The sequence below is a fragment of the Chelon labrosus genome (assembly GCF_963514085.1).
Source record: "Chelon labrosus genome assembly, chromosome: 1".
In the NCBI taxonomy this organism is placed as follows: Eukaryota; Metazoa; Chordata; class Actinopteri; order Mugiliformes; family Mugilidae; genus Chelon; species Chelon labrosus.
Window position 1 is genome coordinate 27,897,828 of NC_140337.1, and position 23,446 is coordinate 27,921,273.

A 23,446-nucleotide genomic window follows, 5' to 3' on the forward strand; every position below is an offset into this window, starting at 1 on the left:
CAAAAACAGTCCAACATCCAAGTCCTTAGTTTTTACAGACTGGTGGTGAGTTGATGTTTTTAGGGACATTTGTGCCTGTTACCCATCAGAAATACACATAACGACCATAAAATCACCTGCGCCGTTCATTGAAGAAGGAAAATTAGGATCAAAACAGTTTCCTCCAATTAAAAGTGAGTATCAGGTCGTTAACAGGCGCCAATCACGTGTGTTTCTGATGGTCGACACCCACAGATGATTCTATATAAACCCCAACCCCTCCCCTTCCTGATTCATGAGTGTCTCTGGAATTCAGTGTTGCATTTTGGTCGACTGACATATTTTTGTGGTTGTTAGCGTAACTGCAGTTCTTGAAATGTCCAATGCCACATGGCGACTTGCCTGACAGAATCTGAGCCCTGAGTGTCTCAATACAATACTGTCAGCTTGTACTGAAGGTTACAATAGTATGTAATATGCCTTGGTCAGGATTTACATACGTGCACAACGGCCATATAGAGGAAATATCAATATTTTTACGGATTGTATAATGTGCACAATGGTAGAATGTGATGATGTCCAGGCTGAATAAAATAACCAAAGGTTGAATTGTGTGTATATTGACTCCTGTAGTGGAATCAGTAGTATTTTGTAGCCAGATTCCCTTTCAAGACGTAAAAAACAAATGTGGAACACTTTGGGTTCTTTGGTTCTCCAAATGTCCAAATGAAGAGTGGGCCTGGTTCTATTTTTACTAGAACATGTGTGCTTTGTGGTATTTCTATAAACTCTTGGTCCAGTTCTACTCAAGGGGTTGCTGAACACAGACCGGATCATTTTCAAACTATTCCTAATTTATGTTGGGTTTGTCTTTTTTGTCTGTTTCTCATCAATCAACTTTTCAACAAAGAATATGTTTCTGACTGTTCGCTGGACAAAAAGAAGTCGCCGACTTTTGCCGAGAGAAGCTGAACTATCCTGTCAAAGCGATTCATCAATAAATTCCGGAGGCCGTGATGTACAGTATCTATAAACATTCCTATTTCACCGGGCACAAATCAGAGTGTATAGCTCAGCCCGGTAAACTGCCACCTGCAGATGACTCATCAGTGGACAGGTGTGTCTCGGCCGGGCGATGAGGGACTTTTGTGCGAAGGGACGTCAGCGGAACTCGCTTTCACTGGGTGAAAGAGGAGCTGGTGGACGACTACAGCACCAGAGAGCGACCCAGTCTTAAAATCCTCACCTGAAATCTGCAATGTGCCGCTTTGCAGTGAATAAAGTCCAGATTGTTCTCTGAGTAACATAAAACACGTAACATATTCCACCCCTTTTTAGAGCAAACTTGTTTTACAGTGACTTTTCTTTAAATTGTTCTTAAATAATCCAGATATAAAGGATTTTGGAGGTGCTCTGTGCTTTTTAAGAAACACGTCTCTCATGTTATAACCTACTTTAAGCATCTTTAACTTGAGTTTCTGATAATTAATTCCTTAAACCAAAGCATGTTTACTTGTTGTGTGGATTACTGTAATAATTGGCTACGTGATTTAATGTGTTAATTTAAAACAAAACCTTCTAGGGCGTCAAAGAGCTTGGGAAGCAGTCACTGCTTGCATTCACGTCAGCATTTCTTCAACCTGATCAATCAGAGACTCTGACTTAACTTTTTACACGCACGACAAATTAAAAATGATCGGATTAAATAGAAATTAAACAGAAGAAGATGCTGTCCGCATGGATCAAGATCAAGAGCTTCTGTTGCTCCGAGGCGTTTTTATCGTAAACGTAGCCCAAAGCACGTATTTAAGGGAAGCCATGACCAGCCAATACCACAACATCACCTCTACAGCTTGTTGTCAAAGAAAGGCCTTGCTAGCAACCAGGCGGCATCGTGGTGGAGCCCTGGAAGCTAAATGAGAGAGGAAGCTGCTCCGGACCGCGATATGCGAGTCACGGCAGGCTTTCAAGTCTCATTTTTTCCCTTTTTTGTGATTTCTGTGGGTTTACAGTTTACAGGCTGCCTGGTTGTGGCTCAGCAGTCTGACAGATTAGCTCCCACACTTTCTCCAGCAGTGACAGATTTCCTAGCGCCTCAGTGTGAGGATTACAGCAGCAGCAGCAGCAGCAGCAGCAGCAGCAGCAGGTCAGGAGACTGAACGTATGAGGTAGAGGATGCACGGCTGTCCGCAAACCTTCCTGAAACAATTCAATTGACAACTCAGAATGAATACATGGTAACCCAATCACTTAGAAATAACCAATAACTGACCAACAAACTATCCAGAAATATCAAGAAAACCATGTTGTAAATATGGCCAGGAATCTTGCTAAATATCAATCAATAAATCCACCTACACATCACAGATGAATATCCAATGGTCCAATCAACGGTTAACCCAGAAATAACCAGAAAATATCTCACAACCCAATAAACAACCTACCAACAAATAATCCATAAATAAACCCAGTCAATAATCTGACTAAAAAATATCCAATTAATTTAGATAAACCAATAAAATCCTCCCTAGAAATGAACAATAAATAACCAATGGTGCAATCAATAATAAACCTAGAAAAAAGCAGTAAATATCTGACAATCGCATTAGCAAACTAGCTAAAGCAATAAATATTCAGGTAACCTAGAAGTTGCTGATAAAATCCAATCAATAATCTGCCTACAAACAACCAGTAAACACAACAATAATCCAATCAACTGCTAAAAAAGTAAGCAATAAATATGGAACTAACCCAGTCAGTAACCCTAACTACTAAAAAAATGACCAATGAATGAATAATCCAATCTATAAACTACTGAGGAATAACCAATAAATATCCAATAACCCAATCAATGATCTAGCTAAACAATGACCAGCAAATATTAACAATTAACTTCGATGAACCAATAACATCCTTCCTAAAAATAACCAATGGTCCAATCAACAATAAGCCTAGAAATAACCAGCAAATATCTGGCAACCGCATAAACAACCTAGCTAAAACTATAAGCGAAAAATATCCAATTAACCTATTAATGGCTGATAAAGATCCAAAACCCCAATAAAAATGACCAATAAATGAATGAATGACAACCTCAATCAATAATCTGCCTAGAAACAACCAATCAGTGGCGGGCCGTCAACTTTATCAAAATCACAGACTTCCATTTTAATATTTTCCCATTAATCTTATAAAATTATTCCCAATAATCTATTCTTTTCACGTTATGTCTTGTCCGTCTCTCAGCTGTGGTGCAACTTTGCATCAGAGCTTTTATCCAATCATATTTCAGCCATCATGTGTTGCCGGAGTCAAAGAAATCTGCCTGGGCCTTCACAATTAAAACTGAAACACATTGTTATGACGCTGTTCCTTTAACCAAACACATTTCTGGTTGGTATTCTTAGTCCTTCTCCTTCAGCGTTCCGTTTGAGCCAAGCTAGCGGTTCATGTTCATCTGTTGCTAGCTGCACAACGTTAACGTTAAGGAACGAGGAGAGGCTATCGACTTGGTTGCAGATCTTCTTAGAAAGACATCTTCACGTCGGACTTTCCAGGAAAAGCTGGATATTGTGAGGAAAGGTCGCCCAATCCCGGAGCTAGCTAGCCTGACTCAGCAGGGAAAAAGGTATGTCCGCCAGTTTCAGGTCAGCAACTATGAGCGCTACCCTTGGCTGACTGGCTCCAAGGAGAACTCTACATAGTTTCTTAAGTTCTGGTGAATAAAATGAAATATATATTACTTCTGTTATGTAAATTTTTGTCATTTTATTGGGTCGACATTGATGCTTCTGCTGCTGGATTTGACGTGCGAGGTGCTGATGCTTATTTCTGGCATAAAATACGATCGTTTATTCACCCATATAACTTTGGTGTCATTTGGAAGATATTTAGATCCAGTGGAGCACCGTGTATATCCATATAGTGGGAGTGAATGGGGCACCGAAACGCAGCCTCTAAATAACGCATTATCTGCCGCGAAACTCGTTCATTTCACCAATATTTTGTTATGATACACTAGTGCTATTCCCCGTTGAGTCCAGAGTTACATGTCATCATCATCCAGGGTCTGCAGATTGACTTACTAACCTCTGACCTGGATGATGTCATCTCTGAGCGCCGTTTGTAAGTTGCTACTGCTAGTTTTTTACAACATGGCTGAATATTTTTCCAATTCTGAGGTTGTGGATGGCGACTTTGTTTATGATGGACGTCCTTACCGTTTTGAGCCAGAGTATACGGATGAGGAGATCTTTGAAAGGAGGATGTGGAGGCAGAGAGAGGAACAGCTGGCCGAAGAACAACAAACCACTGCACGTCTGCAAATAGATAACAGGTAACTCTGGACTCAACGGGGAATAGCACTAGCGTACGATAACAAAATACTGGTGAAATGAACGAGTTTCGCGGCAGATAATGCATCATTTAGAGGCTGCGTTTCGGTGCCCCATTCACTCCCATTATATGGATATACGCAGTTCTAAATATCGTCCAAACAACTCCAAATGACACCAAAGTGATATGGGTGAGTAAACAATCATATTTTATGGCAGAAATAAGGTCCAGGTTGTAAAAACGTAAAAAAACAGAAGGCATCAATAAGCTAGAAAGTCTTCCAGAGCGTATCCAAAGAGTGATCCAGCAGACTAAGACATAAGGATTCGCTCTGAGTTGCCCTGGAAACCCCATGAGAAGGCCTCCGTCTTATTTACCAGACAAACAACAGTAAACATGAGTGTGGTGGTGGTGGTGGTGGACACCGGTTTGCGCCAAAGTCTTTCACGGCTCTCCTGAGCAAATGACGTCTTCTTTCTTCAACAGAGGGAAGAGCTGGAGATTAAGTTTACTGCTGTGTTTTACAGTACGGGGGGGTCAAGCAAAGCAAAAGCCTGCCCGAGCATCACTCGTCTATGGGGTCACCATGGCAACAGGGACAGAAAGTCACCCCCAACTAACCCCCAGAAACAGCGTCCCATTTCTAAAATGTCAGCCGGCTGTATCGTCACCAGGTCGGGTCAGAGGAGATCGGATGGAGGGCCGTTGGTTAAGATCGCACGTGTTTCATCATAAACTCTGAGAAACCTGGACAACAAAAGCAACTGGGTGGTTTTCAAGTTAGCAGATATTATCAAAAGACCATGTCGATTCGGGGAATGCCAAAAATCACCGTGCGTGTGTGCCACTAAGCAGCAGGAGATTAAATTAATAGATTTCTGAATGGAGTCTGGTGCAAGGGTGTTTCCTAGAAAGAATGAGCTAAGCTTTGCAGGTTTGACAATAAATTTGCGAAATAAATTCATCCGTAGCGGTTCTCAAGACTGACGAATTCACCAGGAGGACGTGTCAAGTCAAGAAAAGACACAGATCAGGGGGCAGACATTGTCTTTGTTTGCCACTAAGCAGCAGAAGATTAAATTAATAGGATTTTTTTTTTTAATGGAGTCTGGTGGGACAAAGTCTGAATATTTGGAGATGCTATTTTCTTGGCAATTGTTTCAGGTTTCATTTATGAAGTAAGAGAAAATAGTTTGGCCATTATGCAAAGAAAATAACTTTAAACCTTGGCTCTTTTTGCTGTTGACGGACTAACAGTGAAAATATTTGTGAGTCGCAGCCGTAACACGAGCATATCTGACTTTTCCTGAAAACTGCAAAAGCTACTGAAGTAGCATTTTAACTTTTTGTGAATTTAACAGACAGTTAATCACAACATTTTCTGTTTAATCAATGATGAAAGCAGCGTTTAGCTGCAGCCTTAGAGTGGAAAAGTACCTATAAACACAACAAAGAAGGTAGAAGGTGACACTGCAGAGCCAAATATAATACAGAAATATAACATATTAGACTTAAAAATGAAAGAATTATGCTAGAAAGTTGGGGTAGGAGACTAGATAAGAGCACTATTAAGGATCAAAGACATGATTTTAATGAATATAAAAGGATGTAAACACAACAAACAACCTGCAGGAAATAATACAAATAATAGCACGGAAAAAACAAGTTAACTTTCAGTGTCACATGTGCCGAAATGCTGGCGAGATTAGACAACACCTAATGAAACACTGTGAGGATAAATGTGCGAACGCTACAGGGGCTGGGTGCCAGCTTATTCCCAAAAGCAGCGGAAATCTGAACGGAGTCTGGTCGGTGTGAAGTGTCACCGTGTTTAAGGGGCTTGTCAGCGTGCAGAATTATTTTTAATAAAGCGAAGCGGGTCCCAAGATGAAAGTGGGAGCTCTGAAAGATAACCGATAAGAGTGTGGGGCATTTTAAAAACATATATGAACTCACCGGAGTGAACGCGTCCGGCGGCGAACAAGCTCCTGCGCGGAACTCCGTTTGAAAATTATGGAATTTTAGGGGGAAACAGGGTTTAATGAGGCCCCGCTTGACACCGGTTCGCATCCATAGGCAGCGCGCGCTGTGCAGGTGACCCACGCACTGACGTCGTCTGTGGACGCGTGTGAATGCGCGAGGAAAAGAAACAGAGAGAGAGAGAGAGAGAGAGAGAGAGAGAGAGAGAGAGAGAGAGAGAGAGAGAGAGAGAGGTGGGAATCCTGGAGACTTTGCGCATGCGTGCTCCCTCAGGTGGAAGGGGAAGCGCTTTCTCTCGCACACGCCCACCTGTGCGCGTGTGTGCCGCCCTGATAAGCTCAACCGGCCCCGCCCTTGGCAATGAAAGGCTCGGGCTCCCCTCCGCGCGCACGGTTATCATTAAGAGACACATTAGAGGAAAAAAACAAATTGGAATTAAAAACTAGACAAATATAACGTCTCGGGAAAAAACAAAACAAGTCTGGCCGGTCAACCAACACTTCCCTAGCAGGGGGTGTTTTCTTGTTGTTGTGAGAAACTCTATTCTGCTATTGAAACGTGTTGGCTGTTGCCAGGTGAATAATTGCTTCTCTTTAAAGCAATCGGGGCAACAGAACCGCAAACAGACAAACGGAGTCTTATTCCGAAATCCCCCTCCGACTTAGAGGAAGAAACACATCGCTGCATACTGATCCTTGCTGGGATGCTGGGAGATTTCCTAGAAGAAGACTTGCTCTCGCTTTTAGAAAGTTTGAAACTGGAAGGGCTTAAATTGGCAAAGACGCCCCAAAAGTTTATGGTGCCTTCTTAGATGGACGAGCTGTGCACGCTAAATGGCTGCTGGAGGGCCGCTATTCGGCAACTGTTAATGCAGATACCACAGATGCTAACAGCTTAGCAAAGTAGCAAGCAGCAAAACCTCTGTTCACACCTGGATAGTCCTCCAACCAAACGATTTGATTGGCCCGACAGGTAGAACTGAAACTTCGGTGACTTTGGTGGTTCGGCAAACTGTTGCCGCCCAGAAGCCACCGATGCTAACACCATATAGTGGGAGTGAATGGGGCACCGAATCGCAGCCTCTAAATAACACATTATCTGCTGCGAAACTCGTTCATTTCACCAATATTTTGTTATGTTAGGCTAGTGCTATTCCCAGTTGAGTCCTGTTGCCGCCCAGAAGCCACCGATGCTAACACTTTAGCAAAGTAGCGACCAGCAAAGCCTCCGTTTTGCACCTGGATAGTCCTCCAACCAAACGATTTGATTGGCCCGACAGGTAGAACTGAAACTTTGGCGGCCGAGTTCATGGGATTTCAGTTTCACGTATGTCAGGTGTTTAAGACACATTCACAAACAAAATATTTTACACTCAGTTTATTTGACAAGTTTGACATTTACATTTATAACAAGTTGTTTTACATGTACATTTTGGTCCTTGTTGGGCATCTACAAGTGAAAATGAAGCTTTGAGCTTTTTACTGGTAGAGGTGGAAGGGTCCTGGGTCTGTTGGGGGATGTCCAGGGGACGTCCAACTCTGCTGCTGGAAAAACCCTAAACATTCATTCACCGGCAGCCGTTATAAACAATTCAAATTAACTTTCGGTTTTCATTAAGTCAGCTTGAAAATATCACAAAACATTGGACTCATTCAGCATATTCAGAGCCATTGGCGGTGTGCAACAATGACTTTGCAAAGGCCATTGGGACATAACCGCCGTCCTTGCATAGTTGATGTTGAGGTATATACAAACAGAAACAAAAAGAATACATGTAGATTACAGTACAAGAAATATTTAAGGCAGACTACGCTTTGGGTGGAGTGGAAAGAGTGCAAGAACTTATTTTAGCTGGACAAAAAAAATTAACAGTTTGTATTACGATACGAGATGTCATTTCTTGTTATTTTGTCCGCAACCGAAACTTAAAATGGTTTTGAAGATTTTTAGGAATGACTCAAACGATGCAGAATTTCAAATATTGTGTTCCCTCAAAAAAAAAAGTGAGCTACGGCCTCAGCTACCTAAGAATAAGACAACATTGTCAGCGTAAAGTGTTTTTTTTTTTAATATATTTTTTGACTGCGAGAATTTTTGGTGTCACTAACAAGTTCAAGTTACGGATGGTTGTTTATCAACAGACTTTGTGTTCCCAAAAACAAGTTAGCTACAGCCTTTTCTTTTCCTAAGAATAAGACAACAACTTCAGCGTTTATATTTTTTTGGCTCATAGCAAATTTTTGGTGTCACTAAATGTTAGCCACGTAAACTAGAAAAAAAAAATAGTTCTTAAATTAGATCTTTGGTTAACAAGTTCAAGTTACAGATGGTTGTCTATCAACAGCCTTTGTGTTCCCAAAAAAAAAGTTTGCTACTTGTCCTCATCAACTAAAGTTGCAGAAATTGACAATCCAGGTCGACACACTGTTGTGAAATCAATCGTCGGAAGTGGCCAGATGTACCTCATATCTATTAAAAAAAAAAAAAAAAATAGCGTTTCGTTAGACCGATCATAGATCAACTCGAACACTTTGGCAATTTATTAACTGCTGACTGAAAGACAAATTTTCTTTACCTAAGAATAAGATAATATTATTAAGTGTCTTTTTGACTCATAGAAAATTTTTGGTGTCACTAATAAGTTCAAACAACGGATGGTCGTCTATCAACAGCCTTTGTGTTCCCCCAAAAAAAGATGGCTACAGTCTCAGCCACCTAACAATAAGACAACATTGTCAGCCTAAAATGTTTATATATATTTTATTTTTTTGGCTTTTTGGCAAATTTTTGGTGTCACTAAATTTTGGCCATGTAAACCAGGTCTTTTTCTAACAAGTTAGCGACAGCCTGTACTTGTCCTCTACCAACTAAAGTTGCAGAAATTGACAATCCAGGCCGACTCACTGTTGTAATATAAACCACTGGAAAGTTTTTTTTATTAAGAGGCCAGTTGTGGAAGTAGCTTATATCCATCTTATTAGAATAAGACAACATCATCAGTGTAAAGTGTTTTTTTTATATATATATATAGCTAAATTTTGGTGTCACCAAAGTTTGGCCATGTAAACCAGATCTTTGTCTGACAAGTTCAAGTTACAAATGGTTGTCTATCAACGGCTTTTTCTTTGAATGCATTGTGCTTAGTGCAGCAACTTTCCAGCAGCAAATACACAACATCTGAGAGGACAGGCAGCAAATGAGCATTAAAACTACTGGTGACATGAAGACAACCAACCTGGCTTTAACAACAAATCAGGCACACGGTAGTATGGTAGTACCGGTACTCCAAAATATCCCATCAAGGCAGAACTTGACAGTAAGCACAAAATGTCATGCCTACGGATTAAATGATCCTCGTATGACAAACAACTTATATGTACGAACAAAACAACATCATCTGCATACGGCAGCAATTTTTTTTTTTATTATTATTATTGCCTTTGAGTTGCTCGGAATGTAAACCAGACAAGGATCTCAGCAATACAACTAGTCCTGAAACCAAATCTGTGTCCAATTAGTTCAATTTATTGGTCCCCAATCATCAAATGTCAACATTTCTCATCAAGACACAGGTTGGCAACAGACACAAAAATCGACCTAGTTTTGATTACGAACAAGCCAACATCATCTGGCTTTTTCAATTTGCCTCTTTGAGTTGCTTGAGATGTAAATCAGATAAGGATCTCAGCAAGACAACTAGTCCTGAAACTAAATCTGTGTCCAGCTACTTTAATTAATTGATCGCCAATCATCAAATGTCAAGACACAGGTCGACAAGAGACACAAAAAACGACCTAATTTTGATTGTGAACAAACCAACAATCATCTGCATACGGCAATATTTGTTTGGTTCAATGGGTTTGCGCAGACGAGGAAACAACCTGCAGCCAAAAGTAATCACTTACGAACAAGCCAACGTCATCGGCATATTGCATAACATATTTTTTGGCTCCGTGAGCTGCATGGGATGTAAACCACACGAGGAAATTCCCTGCAGCCAGTAGGTCAATCGGTGTAGACGCTAAATCCGAGGCTAGCATGTTAATTTTAGAGGCAGCAATTCACCAGCAGTCCAAGGGTTTTCTCAAAAAACAGCCGGCTGGAGGTAGCGTCGAGGTTCGTCATTCTACGGATATTTGCTAATAGCTACAGCTGATATATTCCAATGTAAAAGTTACAACTGAACAGTGCTGGTTAACATTTTCTTTTGTAACAAAGGGAAGCGATTCAGCCAGACCTTATCGACCGTGAGGTTGTTTTCCATGAGTGGTTTTGAGGCACTTTCAGTTGCTCTGAGTTTCTGACTGCAGTGGCTGAGGATTCGTACACTTCAAAGGAAGGCTTAATGCTTCATAGAGGATTAGATGGATTTACTCCCCAACAGGAGGGGTGCGTATGTTGGTGTGTTTCATTGTTAAATAGGACCGTATGTATGTTAAAACATGTACATTTTCTAGGCCTGCTTGATTTCCTCCCCGGAAACCCGTTCCTCAATAAGAACAACATTTTTAAAGCACTCATTTCCCCCCACGTGTAGAACATTAATTGTCAATCTGATATAAATAAACTACTAACAATCCCAGATTTCACATCCATCCAAACATTTCCCGTTGAGTAATCCCAAAGCGTTTCCCACTGAACATCCACCGATCCACAAAAAAAAAAGAAGAAAAGCTCCACCGGGCTCACACCCGTCCACCGCTTTACGCTTTCACTGTCAGCTTTCCTCCAGCCAGGAGGATGAGAGGCCGTCCACGCCTCCGGGGTTGCTGAGATGTTCGCCGGCCTTTTGGATGTTCTGCTCCAGGAAATGGTGGCAGGACGAATTGTGAGCAGCAACTGAGCTGTGGAGCAGCCACAGCTGATTATGGAGGACTTTGACCTGCAGAAAGACAAAGGTGTTCAGCAAAGCTTCAATGTCAAAAACAAAAAAACGCTTTAACAGATTTTCAAAATGTTGTTTTAGATTAAATTACAGTTCTAACTGGGAGTAGTCATGGACTTTAGACTTCTCAAACTCATCTGATTCAGTCCATTTACTTTTGGTTTTAGCAGTACCATATACATTCTACCTCACAATACTTCTATTTATTTATTTATTTATTTATTTATTTATCGATTTGCTGACTGTAATTCCTCTTGTCTCCACTCTTAAGTCACATACTCCACAGGAAGCAAGAAATCTGTTCTCGCTCCTAGGGCTGCGAGAACAAGAACAAAGTTCGTTCTGGCCAGGTCATTTACACTTGCCCCTCCCACTGCAGCATACGTAACTCGCGCTAAGCATTGTGGGAGACGCGGGAGACCAGTCGTTTTTGCGACCGTGTCCGTCGGATGGCGCCGTTCATTCAGCGTGCCGATCTCTACCCAGGAGAGATTAGTGGTCACACTGCGGATATTAGCATCTGAGGGCTAACAGATTGCCCACTAGCATTTCCGCTTATCCGCATTAGCCACACCCACTTCTAATTTCTGACCAATTGTTAACGGACACCACAGGAGAAAAGAGTTCTGCCCAGTTGACGAGAACAAGCTGCGAGAACAAACTTCTCACCTAATGATGCCGCAAAGAAAATCTCCTGGGATGCTTTGATGAACTAAATAATTTAGTTTTTTAATTCTCTTTCTGGGTATTTCTCATCATCTGTTTACTACGTTCAACTTTTAATAAAATGCTAAAAACGCTTAAACTAACCCTGAACATTTACAGACTTGAGCGACCAACTGTTGATCCAAACATTAATCATTTAACCGCATTTCCAGGTTCCTCTCTCACCTTGTTCTCCTCCAGCAGCTTGACTTTGACCGACAGGTCGTCTCGGACCTTCTGGTACTTCTCCCTCTGGCTCTGGAAGTTTTTCTGGGCCAGCTCCAGTTTGGGCACGGTGATGGCGTCCCGGGGCCCCAGGTTCAGCTCCTCCAGGTCCACTCGGTAGGCGTCGTACTCGATCCTGGAGGTCAGGGGATTGATATGGTCGTAAAGAGCCGGTCACCAAACTGACAAAAGTCATTTTTCACCTATTGTTCTGATGCTTTTTGTTTAAGGATGATTTAATTATGGCTTTTCCTGGGATTAGCAACAGAGCATGAGGAGTCTGCTCAGGGCGCCGCCATAACCGGAATGTACTTTGATTTATACAGTGGGTAAACAAAACAACCCATTCACAAACGCATGGCTCAACACAGGAGATCCATGTCTTCAGGCCAGGATCCAGTGGTCCACCTACACCGCAAGGACAAAAGACCCTCCCAATTGTCTGAAAAATGAGTGAATAAAGACGTCTAAAAATGTACAGACGTCTAGAGAGCAATAGGTTTTCCCAGAGTTGGACCTGAAGGACAGGTGAACCGGTGCAGCATTGAGGTGTGAAGTTGCCTCAACAAGGACGCCACAGATCACATGTCTGTCCCTTTGTTGCTGCTCACAGGCACGCTAGCAGAATATCCACAAGACCGTTATCTTTTCAGGGTGAATTCCTCGGGAGTTTACCCAAATGTTCATGACTGGACTCCGCTGACCTTGGAGCATACCTTTGAGAACTTTACCTCAAGAGTTTGCATCGAAAACATATAAAGAACGTATTTTTTGTTGCTTGTGATTCTCAAATTTCTGCTTCACATAAACTATAAAGACATATTGTGACGGGAACTTGTTCAACCTGAAGATGAAACACGCAGGCCACAAGAGAGCGGGGTAGCTGACGCAATTCTGTGGATTGAGGTTTGTACAGACTTGTAAAAAACTTGTTTACAAACACATGTCTCAAAGACAGGGGAGAGACATCTCTTCAGGACAGGATTCAGCTGCCCACCTCCACCAGAAGGACAAAGGACACTCCTTAGAGGACATCAGCGTCCATTCATAGGTTGTTGGAAGACCATTCATTGGAAACAGGATCGAAACAGTTCCTCCATTTGAGAGAGCTGGACTACCTTGGTGTCCATCCTTTCCTTCTTACTATTGTGAGTTTTTCCCTTTATTTTCAAGAATTCCTCTCAGTTCAGATCTTACGATCTTACTTATTATCAACCGACAGCACAAACAGGAAACACCTACCTGGCAGCCTCGTACTGCTTGGCGTTGATCATGGTGTCCTCGATGGTCTTGTTGATCAGAGTGTTCATGTCGGACGTGAAGGCGTTGACGGCCGCCGTCAGAGTCTCGCCATTCTTAGACAGAAACCTCTGAGCCTCTGCATTCAAACCAAACTCCACCTGATGTTGTTAAAGGAAGTTTATTAGACGATAATTCTGATTTATTATCGCTGCTGATAAGTTGTCCAAGCTGGAGGTCCATAACAAGATGGTCGTTCCAAACATTGAGGTATTGAGGCATATTAAAACCAAATCAGAGGTGCTGGGAGGCTAGGAAGCTAGGAAGAGCTACTATTAGCTGGAAGGCTATGAAGCTAGTAAGTGCTACTATTAGCTGCTAGGTTAGGAAGGCTAGGATGAGCTACTATAAGTTAAGAGGCTAGGAAGAGCTACTATTAGCTGGGAGGCTAGGAAGTTAGGAAGAGCTACTATTAGCTGGGAGGCTAGGAGGCTAGGAAGAGCTACTATTAGCTGGTAGGCTAGGAAGGATAGGAAGAGCTACTATTAGTTGGGAGGCTAGGAAGTTATGTAGAGCTACTATTAGCTGGGAGGCTAGAAAGCTAAGAAGAGCTTTTTAACAGTTCCAGAAGCAGCTTAGCAGCCATTATGCCTTTTTTCCCCCCCAAGACTCACGTGTAGTGTCGGCGTTTTGACACTCAGCTCTGTGAAGGCATCGCCCAGGGTCTTCTGGGTAACTGAGAACTGTGCCAGCTGATTTGCCAGCGTCTGAGCCAGCTTGGTCACGTGATCGTAGCGCTGTCGGTCGTCTTTGAGCAGCTCGAGACGAGGCTCCAGGTCCAGGTCCACGGTCCGAGATCCACGGCCGAGTTTCTCAGACAGAGCCTGCCTGGTGCACTGAGGAGAGAGAGACAGATCATTACCACTGATCAGCACTAGATTTACTGATTATAACTCTTGTCATTTAGGCTCCTCCCACCTTATACGTCGTGATGCTCCACTTCCGAACCTTTTCCAGCTTCTCGCTGGCTGGGTTCTTGTTGCCTTGAACGACCACATATCCACTTCCTGGCGTCTGTGGTGTCACTGGGAGGTCTGGAAGCAGATCATCAATACAGAAATAAATCCATGTAGAAAAACACAAATAGCTTAAATAAATGCAAGAGATGATATATACTATAGACTATAACCACTAAGAAAGATTGGAAATATTTTTTTATGGCCAAGAGTTTTGGTTCAAATTATTACTTTAATAATGATCACGTGACCCAGCTAATAGTAACTCTTCCTAGCCTCCCAGCTAATAGTAGCTCTTACTAGCTTCTCAGCTTCCCAGCTAACAGTAGCGCTTCCTAGCTTCCTAGACTCCAAGCTAATAGTAGCACTTACTAGCTTCAAACCTAATAGTAGCTCTTCCTAGCCTACCAGCTAATAGTAGCTCTTCCTAGCTTCCTAGCCTCCAAGCTCATACTAGCACTTACTAGCTTTCTAGACTCCCAGTTAATAGTAGTGCTTCCTAGCTTCAAAGCTAATAGTAGCTCTCCCTAGCCTCCCAGCTAATAGTAGCATTTACAAACTTTCTAGCTAATGGTAGCTCTTACTAGCTTCCACCCCCCCCCCCCAGCTAATAGTAGCACTTACTAGCTTTCTGGACTCCCAGCTAATAGTAGCTCTTCCTAGCTTACCAGATAATAGTAACTCTTAGTATCTTTCAAGCTAATGGTAGCTCTTCCGAGCCTCCAAGCTAATACTAGCACTTACTAGCTTCAAACCTAATTGTAGCTCTTCCTAGCCTACCAGCTAATAATACTAGCACTTACTAGCTTTCTAGACTCCCAGCTTATAGTAGCGCTTCCTAGCTTCAAAGCTAATATCAGCTCTTCCTAGCTTACCAGCTAATAGTAGCTGTTCCTAGCTATTCAAAGTCTGTTTTAGTCATTTTCATGGAGTGTTTGCAATGTACGGCTCCACAGAAATGCCTGGAGAATTAATCCAACTGGTGAGTATGTTGTTGTTTTTTTCCCGTGACAATAGCTTTTCAGTCTTACTCCATCTTACCTTTACCCTGCTCTGCCGTTTCCATGGTGACCTCAGTGTCGTCGCCGTTGGTGCTGTGGCAGTTACGGTTTGCTTCCTGTGAGAAAAAAAAACCAAAACAACAAACGTCACTGTAGGTAAATAAAGCAAACACGGCCTTTGAGGACTCAGCTTTGATTTCTACAGCTAGGAAGAGCTACTTTTAGCTCAGAAGCTAGGAAGGGATGATGTAGCATGTAGCATGTAGCTTGTAGCGTATCATTACTTCACAACATTCAGGGCTAGTTAAGGCGTAATATCCATGGTGAGCTCTTAAACCATGTAGCACTTTGCTTGTAGCTTTTATTCCAAAGTCCAACATGGTCGTTTATGGAGACCCCTCGACATATCTTCATAAACACATGTAAAATATTAACTTTTCTTTTGTTTCATTGGGTTTTCCAGCTAATACATCCCAGCTACAGTCACCTGCAGACTAAATTTCTATGACACGACGCCAGTAGCAGTTGTAGCACTGACCTAAACCGTGACGACGAATTAAAGCGGTACCTCAGCTCAGGTTTCCAGCAGTCTGTGAACGCAGCATGACCCTTGAACATCAATTCATACCCAACAGTAAACAGGTCAAAGGTCAGGAGTCATACTATGGAAGGATTGTCGTGGGAACCGCAGCTCACGGGGCCCAATCATAACCCAGATCAAAAGGTTGCGAAGTTGCCACGGAGATGAAGTCTCCCTGTTGTGACTGGCGGGCAGGAAGAAGAAGAGTTCAAAGGTCACTGGAGCACTCAAGACAGGAAACAGCCACCTGATGTAGATGAGAGGTAACGACACGCACGCGTGGGCTTCCACCTTTGCGAGGACATCGAGCGTCCACAGCGCCTCCTCCTCGAAGCCCGATTCTGACCTGGACCCCTAGACAGGCCCCTTGAAAGTCCAACATGTCCTTCGTCTGAAGGTTTGCCGCCTCTCACACACCTGTGGAGAGCTCGCTGGGCTGGAGAAAATTGTCTCAAAGGTGTTGAGTCGCATTGATGAGACAGCGAGGCATGTGGTGACGTAAGAAACGAGACTAACGAGCGTCCACGGCTGCTCTTTGCAAAGGTTAGAGAAGATGATGAGTGACTGGATATATCTGCGCTGAGCTCTTAAAGGGACAGCGCACTCAAAACTCCTGTACAGACAAACAACCTGTGCATTTGTTGTTTGTAGCATGTAGCATTTAGCGCAAACTACAAACAAACTGATAGGGGAACAAATGTTTAGGAAAAATTATGTAGCTATTAGCTTGTAGCTTAGCTTATCATCATCACACAACAACATTCTGGTCCAGCTATGCCTTGATATCCACGATGAAGAAAGGTGTAACTTGTAGTATGAAGCGTGTAGCATTTAGCTAATAGCATGCAGCTTGCAGCATGTTGAAAGTCACAAGAGCATGTGTAAAGCAAACTACCTACAAACTAGCATCCTGTGCATTTGTTGTTTGACTGATTTCTTTTAAGTTTAGGTTGCAGCACGTAGCTTGTAGCACATAGCATGTAGCATGTAGCACGTTCAAAACCACAAGAAAAGAGGGTAAGAGCGAAGCAAACAACACACTGGTAACGTATGCGTTTAGGACGGATGATGTAGCTGTTAGCTGTTAGCTGGTAGCTTAGCTTATCATCATCACACAACAACATTCTGGTCCAGCTATGCCTTAATATCCACGATGACGAAGGGTGTAACTTGTAGTATGAAGCGTGTAGCATTTAGCTAATAGCATGCAGCTTATCGTATGAAGCCAGTAGCATGTTGACAGTCATGAGAGCATGTGTGAAGCAAACCATCGACAAAGTTTAGGTGAGACGATGCAGCAGAGATGTAGCATGTAGCATTAAGCACGTTCAAAACCACAAGAAAGGAGGGCAACATTCTGGTCCAGCTATGCCTTAATATCCACGATGACGAAGGGTGTAACTTGTAGTATGAAGCGTGTAGCATTCAGCTATTAGCATGCAGCTTATCGGATGGAGCTAGTAGCATGTAGCATGTTGAAAGTCACAAGAGCAAGTGCAAAGCAAACTATCTACAAACTAGAATCTGTGCATTTGTGGTTTGGCTGATTTCTTCTAAGTTTCGGTGATATGATGTAGCATGTAGCATGAAGTGCGTTGCTAGTGGCATTGTAGCAACTCTTGAAAAAAAAAATCTCCTGTAGTTAAAAAACGCCAAGATATTTACGATCATTTGAAGTGTTGTAGGATCAAACTGATGACTTGAAACAGCTTCACTTGTCGCTCAGGTGAGTCACCTGTTGATATCTCATCAGCGCGGCGACCACTCCCGTTGCCTGCCCTCACACACATTATCAACCACAACAATGGCCGTGTTATCTTCACTGTCAGATCCATCCAGTCGGCGTCACCATTCATCACCGCGGACGGCTCCCGTTGTCGCGGCAGCCGGCGATAACATTGTCGGAGCCGTTAGCGAGCTGCTGCTGCTGCTTTTCTTTTGATACGACTGACTGCATAACGAGCGCGTGATATGTGTACGGAGCAAATAAATCTGTGTGATGTTCACACGCTCGGTTACTCAGCAACTTTGCAATGCTAACATGCTACACTGGTTGAGCTAGCGACATGGTTATGTGAGCACAGACGTATGATTATGCTAACACTTGTCTGTCAACTTTGGAGGCTTAGTTTGACAGGTTCGTGTCCTCAGGTTGCTAGCTGTCTTTAGCCTCAGCTCCATTTAAACTCCGTCTCTTTGACCATTTTTGAATTAGCTGGTAGTAAAATGGCGGTTTAGGCTTCTGCATCAATTAGCCTACGTAGACCCTAACGCCGTAGCCTCCTCCCCTGAAATGTTACTTCGCATTGCGGCAAGAACTGTGATTGGTCCGCTTGGTGGTAGCGTGTTTCCTCTTTAGTATTTCTGGCTGCTTCTCCATCTCCGCAATTTTCCAATCGACTGTTCTGGATCAGTAAAGAATCAGTAGGTTTGGAGATACAGACATTTTGAGGAAATTTCAGTAGTTCATTGTTGAAAGTGGACAAGGACGTTGGAGTACAGGACACTCATAGGAGACTTTGTGGAGTGGTCCCAGACGAAACACCTACTCCTGAATGTGGACAAGACCAAGGAGCTGGTCATTGACTTCAGGAGGAAGAGGACACCAGAGGAGCCAATCACCATCCAGGGCCTGGAGGTGGAAGTAGTGGACCACTAGAAGTACCTGGGAGTCCAGATGGACAACAGTGATGCTGTGGACAAGAAGGTCCTGAGTAGACTCAAGTCTTTCAGTGGTATAGACGTCCTACCAGTCTGTACTTTGCTGTGGTTTGTTGGGGGAGCAGCACCAGCAGAAAGGACATAAGTAGGATGGACAAGTTGATCTGAAAGGCTGGACACGTTATTGGCAGAGAGTTGGAGACGTTTGTCTCAGTGAGGGACAGGAGGACACTAGACAAACTGCTCTCCATCATGGACAATCCATCTCATCCACTCCACCAGACAATAAGACGGACAGTGGAGCTCATTACCCACCAGACTGATCCAGCTCTGGTCCCACAGTCAACGCTACAGGACGTCATTCAAACCCTACTCAGTCCAGCTGGACAACAACTCACCAAACAAGACACAGCGCCGACTAGTGTTTGGGTGGAGTTGTTACAGAGCGAGACAGACTGACGAGGCACAAGTAGAAATGTCTCACAGCGACGTAGGCTACGTACGTATAGGTTACGGCGTCTATGTCCCGTAGAACTTTAAATGAGCCTTAGTTGAAGACAGACCCTCTGAAGACGGAGACGACCAGAGACACCACACTGAGCTTAGGTAGATAGATGTTGTCTCACCTCTGGGAGAGTCTCTTCTTCTGTGGTGCCTGACGCCACACCGAGGCCTCCTCCTCTCTGCTCCACCACCTCCATCATCCTCCTCTTTGTCCTCCTGCTCAAGACAAAACAGAAAACTCTGACGGTGAGTCGCCCGTGCCTCAAGAGGTTTGTTGGACATGAATCTTAGGACGCGAGGACATGAGGTCAGAGGTCAGAGAACATGACAGCAGCTCTAGGAAACTGTGTAGAGACTGGATCTGACCATGTCAAACAGGTGGTTGTCTTCTAGCTCCATCTAGTGGTTGGACATGATCAGCTGCTCAAGAAGAAGAAAGACGAGGAGGAGGAGGAGTAAGAGACAAAAAAGAAGGAGGTGAAGAAGATGACAAAGGAAACGAAGGAGACAGAAAGGAAGAGGAGGAGAAGGAGGGAGAGAAGGAGGAAAAGAAGACAAAAGGGAAGGAGGATGAAAAGAGGACAAGAAAAAGGAAGGTGAGGAGGACAAAGAGGAAAAGAGGAGATTCAGGTGGAATAGGAAGTAGGAGGAAGAGGAGGATAAGGAGGAGGAAGAGGAAAAGATGGACACGAAGAAGATGGAAGAGGAAAAGAAGAAGACAGAAAGGACGGATGGGAGGAGGAGAGGAAAGAGGAGGAGGAGAAGGCGAAGGGGTAGGAATTTAAGAGAGAAAAGGAGGAGGAGGAAAAAAGGAGGACAAGAAGAAGGAAAAGGAGGAGAAGGAAGTGAAGGAAGAGGGAGAGGAAAAGATGGAGGTGAAGAAGACGGAAGGGGAAAAGAAGGAGGCAGATGGGAAGGATGGAAGGAGGAGAGGAAAGAGGAGGAGGAGAAGGTGGAAGACTAGGATGTCAAGAAGGAAGAGGAGGAGGAGGAGGAAGAGTAAAAAAGGAAAAAGAGAAGGAAGTGAAGGAGGAGGAGGAGGAAGAAGAAAAGATGGAGGCGAAAGATTAAGAGAAGAAGGAGAAATAGGAAGAGAAGGAGGAGGTGTAAAAAAGGAGGACAAGAATAAGGAAAAGGAGAAGGAAGTGAAGGAAGAGAAGGAGGAGGAAGAGGAAAAGATGGAGGCGAAAAAGATGGAAAGGGGAAGAGAAGGAGGCAGAAGGGACGGAAGAAAGGAGGAGGCGAAAGACAGTGAAGAAGGAGGAGAAAGAGGAAGAGAAGGAGGAAAAGGAGAAGAAGGAGGCGAAGGGGAAGGAGGAAAAGAAGATGGAAGAGGAGGAGAAGGAAGCGAAGATGACAAAAAGGACGGAAGGAGGGAGGAGAAAGTAGAGGAGTTGGAAGTCAAGAAGGAGGAGGAGCAAGTGAAGGAGAAGGAAGAGGAAGAGGAGGATGAGGAGGAAACGAAGAAGAGAGAAAGCAAGGATGGAAGGAGGAGAGGAAAGAGGAGGAGGAGAAGGAGTAAAAAGGTAGGACAAGAAGAAGGAAAAGGAGGAGAAGGAAGTGGAGGATGAGGAGGAAGCGAAGGACGAGGAGAAGGAGGAGGAGGAGGAGGAGGCAAAGAAGAGAAAAAAGAAGGGAGGATGGAGGAGAAGAAAGGGGAGGAGCAGGAAGAGGAAGAAGAGGAGGAGTAAGAAATGACAAGGGAGGAGGAAAAGAAAGATGGAGAGAAAAAGCAGTGGAGGAGAAGAAGACAAAACAGTGGAGGGGTGGAGGAATGTCTCTGATGGAGATGAACCAAGATGTCTCCACGTCTCCAGCGTCTCTGTCCACATGGACTCCATCTTGGCTCAACTTGTTTCAACAACTGGTTGTTTTTCTACTTCAGCTCTTAAAGAACTCGAGTAAAAAACAAATAAACAAATAAATAAATAAATATAAGGGTCAGTATCATAGAATACTAAATTAAATAAAAATAATATAAAACGCAAAGTGTGAACGAGCTTCCTCTGGTTTTATTTAAGAAAGTTTTAGCGACTGAACGTTTTCAGGACAAACTGTTTTAAAGAGAGAAGGAGAATAAACCGTGTTAATAAATGTCCGCTAATAAAAGCGTAATAGACGGTGTTGAGACATTAAAGACACTAAACAACGAACAGGAGACGAACTTGACTTTTACCTTCACAGCAGCTTTCAAACAAACTCCTCCTTTTTCCTCTTCTTCTTTCTCCTCCACTTCTTCTTCTTCCCTCTCCTCCCTCGTCAGTGTCTCACATTTAAAAGTTTCAGCACGAAAACTAAAACGTATTATTATTACTATAATTATTTATTTAGTTATTTCTAAAAGTTGTGAAGCCGGAGTTAAAAGTCAAACACACCCGGAAGTGTTTTTCTGGGCGTTTTTTGTTTTTCCGTACAGGGGATGCTCGTTTTACTTCTTCTTTGCACACCGGAGGGGCGGTGACATCCACTAGTGTGTTTAAACAACAAACAAACTTCAGCATACTGTGACGCAATAAAATTTATTTACAATACTTTGATGATCAAACTGTCTAAATATAGCGGATTCTGATTATTATTATTTTGCTTCGTGAAATATTTATAATAAAATAAAAATCAAATATGCGAAATTAAAATAATTAAGATTTATTTTATGAAAAGTTAAATAAAAAATTAGAAATGTTTTAAAGCCAATAATGGTGGTCGCCATGTTGGATGTGCTCAACTCCGCCCCCTGGCGACAGGAAGGAAGTACCCTGGTCTTTAAGGAGAAGTTACTTTAAAATATACAGAGATCAGATTTGAGATAACAAATCATATTGTGATGTAATTTAGTATTAAAGCAGGTGACATTTTAATCATGTGATAGAATGTCACAGTTTCATGGTAAAAAAAAAAAAATGAACCATAACGCGATGAAAAAGTCATAATTCGAGCGAAATCATGAGATAAATTAAAAAACAAAATGATAGAAAGTTAAAAAAAATATTTAAAATATGACATAAAAGTCATAACTACTGAAAATAGAAAATAGAAACTGACAAAATATGAGTTTAACAACAAACGTTTTGTGAGGAAAGTTCATATTGTTTAAATTATTTATTACAAAATAATTAACAGCAAATACACATGGTTTTATGTCTTTAAATAACAATATCAAGTCTGCTATTGAGTAAAAAAACAAGCAAAGACAATTCAAATAAACTTCCTACAGCACATATACACATATACAAAAAAATAAATAAATAAAGATTCAAATGTTTCAGCTCCAGGCAGTTTAACATGAAATACTACATATTTAAGTAACAAGAAAATAATCTTTTGTTTAGTTTTTGTACGCTATTCCACTAGTTAGATGTCTTTCTCGCGACATCTTGTGGTTAAACGGGAACAGCGCAGCCGAGAGAGAGCGAGAGGATGGTCAGCTCTCGCGATACTTGATACTGTCTTTGAATACCTGTGAAAAAACGTTTGGTTTATAATCCCACATATGCGCTTTTCTTTTTCTTTTTTCTTCTGCCGGTAAGAGACACGAATAAACCTCTAAACACATATAAATATTATATTTTAAACACCTGGTGTGATATGAAACAGCTCCGTCAGGTTTAAAGTTATATTTTTTAACGGTTTGGTTCTTTTATGTGAAAAAAATCAACTTGCTTGCTAGCTACAGTTTTCAGTTGGAACCATAAAATATAAAATTTAAGTTGTAATGTACATATCTCTAGTTCAGCTTTATGTACATTTTGTAGCTTTTAAGATAGCTGTCAGGTATTCAATGTTAGCTAATGTAGCATCACAGGCTAAAGCACTTTTAAACAGTATATAGTATATAGCGATAATACACATGTTTGTATCTTTATTTAGAGAGCAGTGAACATCAGACCCCGATAATGGCGATGAAGGTGTGCTATGAGGAGGAGGAAGATGAAGGCGAACCACAGCCCTTCCCTGAGAGAAAGGTCAGCTTCTGTTCTATTACCTGGTTACCGTGGCACCAAGTGGACATTTGTCCTCAAAGTTGACTTAAGAACCAAGAAGATGACGTGTATGAACGCCGTTACTCTTCTTGTCCATCACCGCATAAAGCTCCGCCCCCCAAAACGATTTGACTGGAGGAGCATAATCAGGTCCCAATGGAGAGACTCCAGACCAAAAGCAAAACATTTGTAGGAAACAAGAGGAAAGATATTGTGAAAATGCGTAAAATCTGTGGAACCAATGAGAAACAACTGAAATATCTCAAATCGAATCGATTCAGGACATCACTGTTGGTCGGCTTGAAGAGGACGGGGCGCCATGGAAGAGCTACTGTTCGCTGGAAAGTTAGAAAGAGCTG

General features: G+C 42.5%; 2 protein-coding genes across 3 annotated transcripts in view; both read right to left on the reverse strand.

Annotated features, from left to right (window-relative positions):
- Window positions 1–6,479, reverse strand: part of LOC311503226 (uncharacterized protein) — a 33,832-nt gene extending 27,353 nt beyond the window's left edge. The window contains exon 1 of the mRNA XM_084565830.1: window positions 6,271–6,479. The gene's annotated coding sequence lies outside the window, so the exon portion shown is untranslated. The remainder of the gene's footprint in view (window positions 1–6,270) is intronic.
- An 814-nt stretch (window positions 6,480–7,293) lies between these two features.
- LOC311507678 (arfaptin-1-like) lies at window positions 7,294–21,537 on the reverse strand. 2 transcript variants are annotated; one of them, XR_014699734.1, is made up of 9 exons: window positions 21,287–21,537; window positions 19,233–19,326; window positions 15,406–15,481; window positions 14,327–14,442; window positions 14,023–14,244; window positions 13,352–13,509; window positions 12,071–12,245; window positions 10,870–11,176; window positions 7,294–8,763 (listed from the first exon to the last, which is right to left on the reverse strand). XR_014699734.1 is itself a non-coding variant. In XM_084572119.1 (8 exons), the coding sequence occupies exons 2-8, from the start codon at window positions 19,308–19,310 to the stop codon at window positions 11,012–11,014; spliced, it is 990 nt and encodes a 329-aa protein (XP_084428245.1). In that variant the 5' UTR covers window positions 19,311–19,326; window positions 21,287–21,537; the 3' UTR covers window positions 7,294–11,011. The 2 variants fall into 2 exon arrangements, 1 of the variants encoding a protein (XP_084428245.1); XM_084572119.1 differs by having other exon boundaries at window positions 7,294–11,176.
- Between the last annotated feature and the right edge of the window lie 1,909 nt (window positions 21,538–23,446).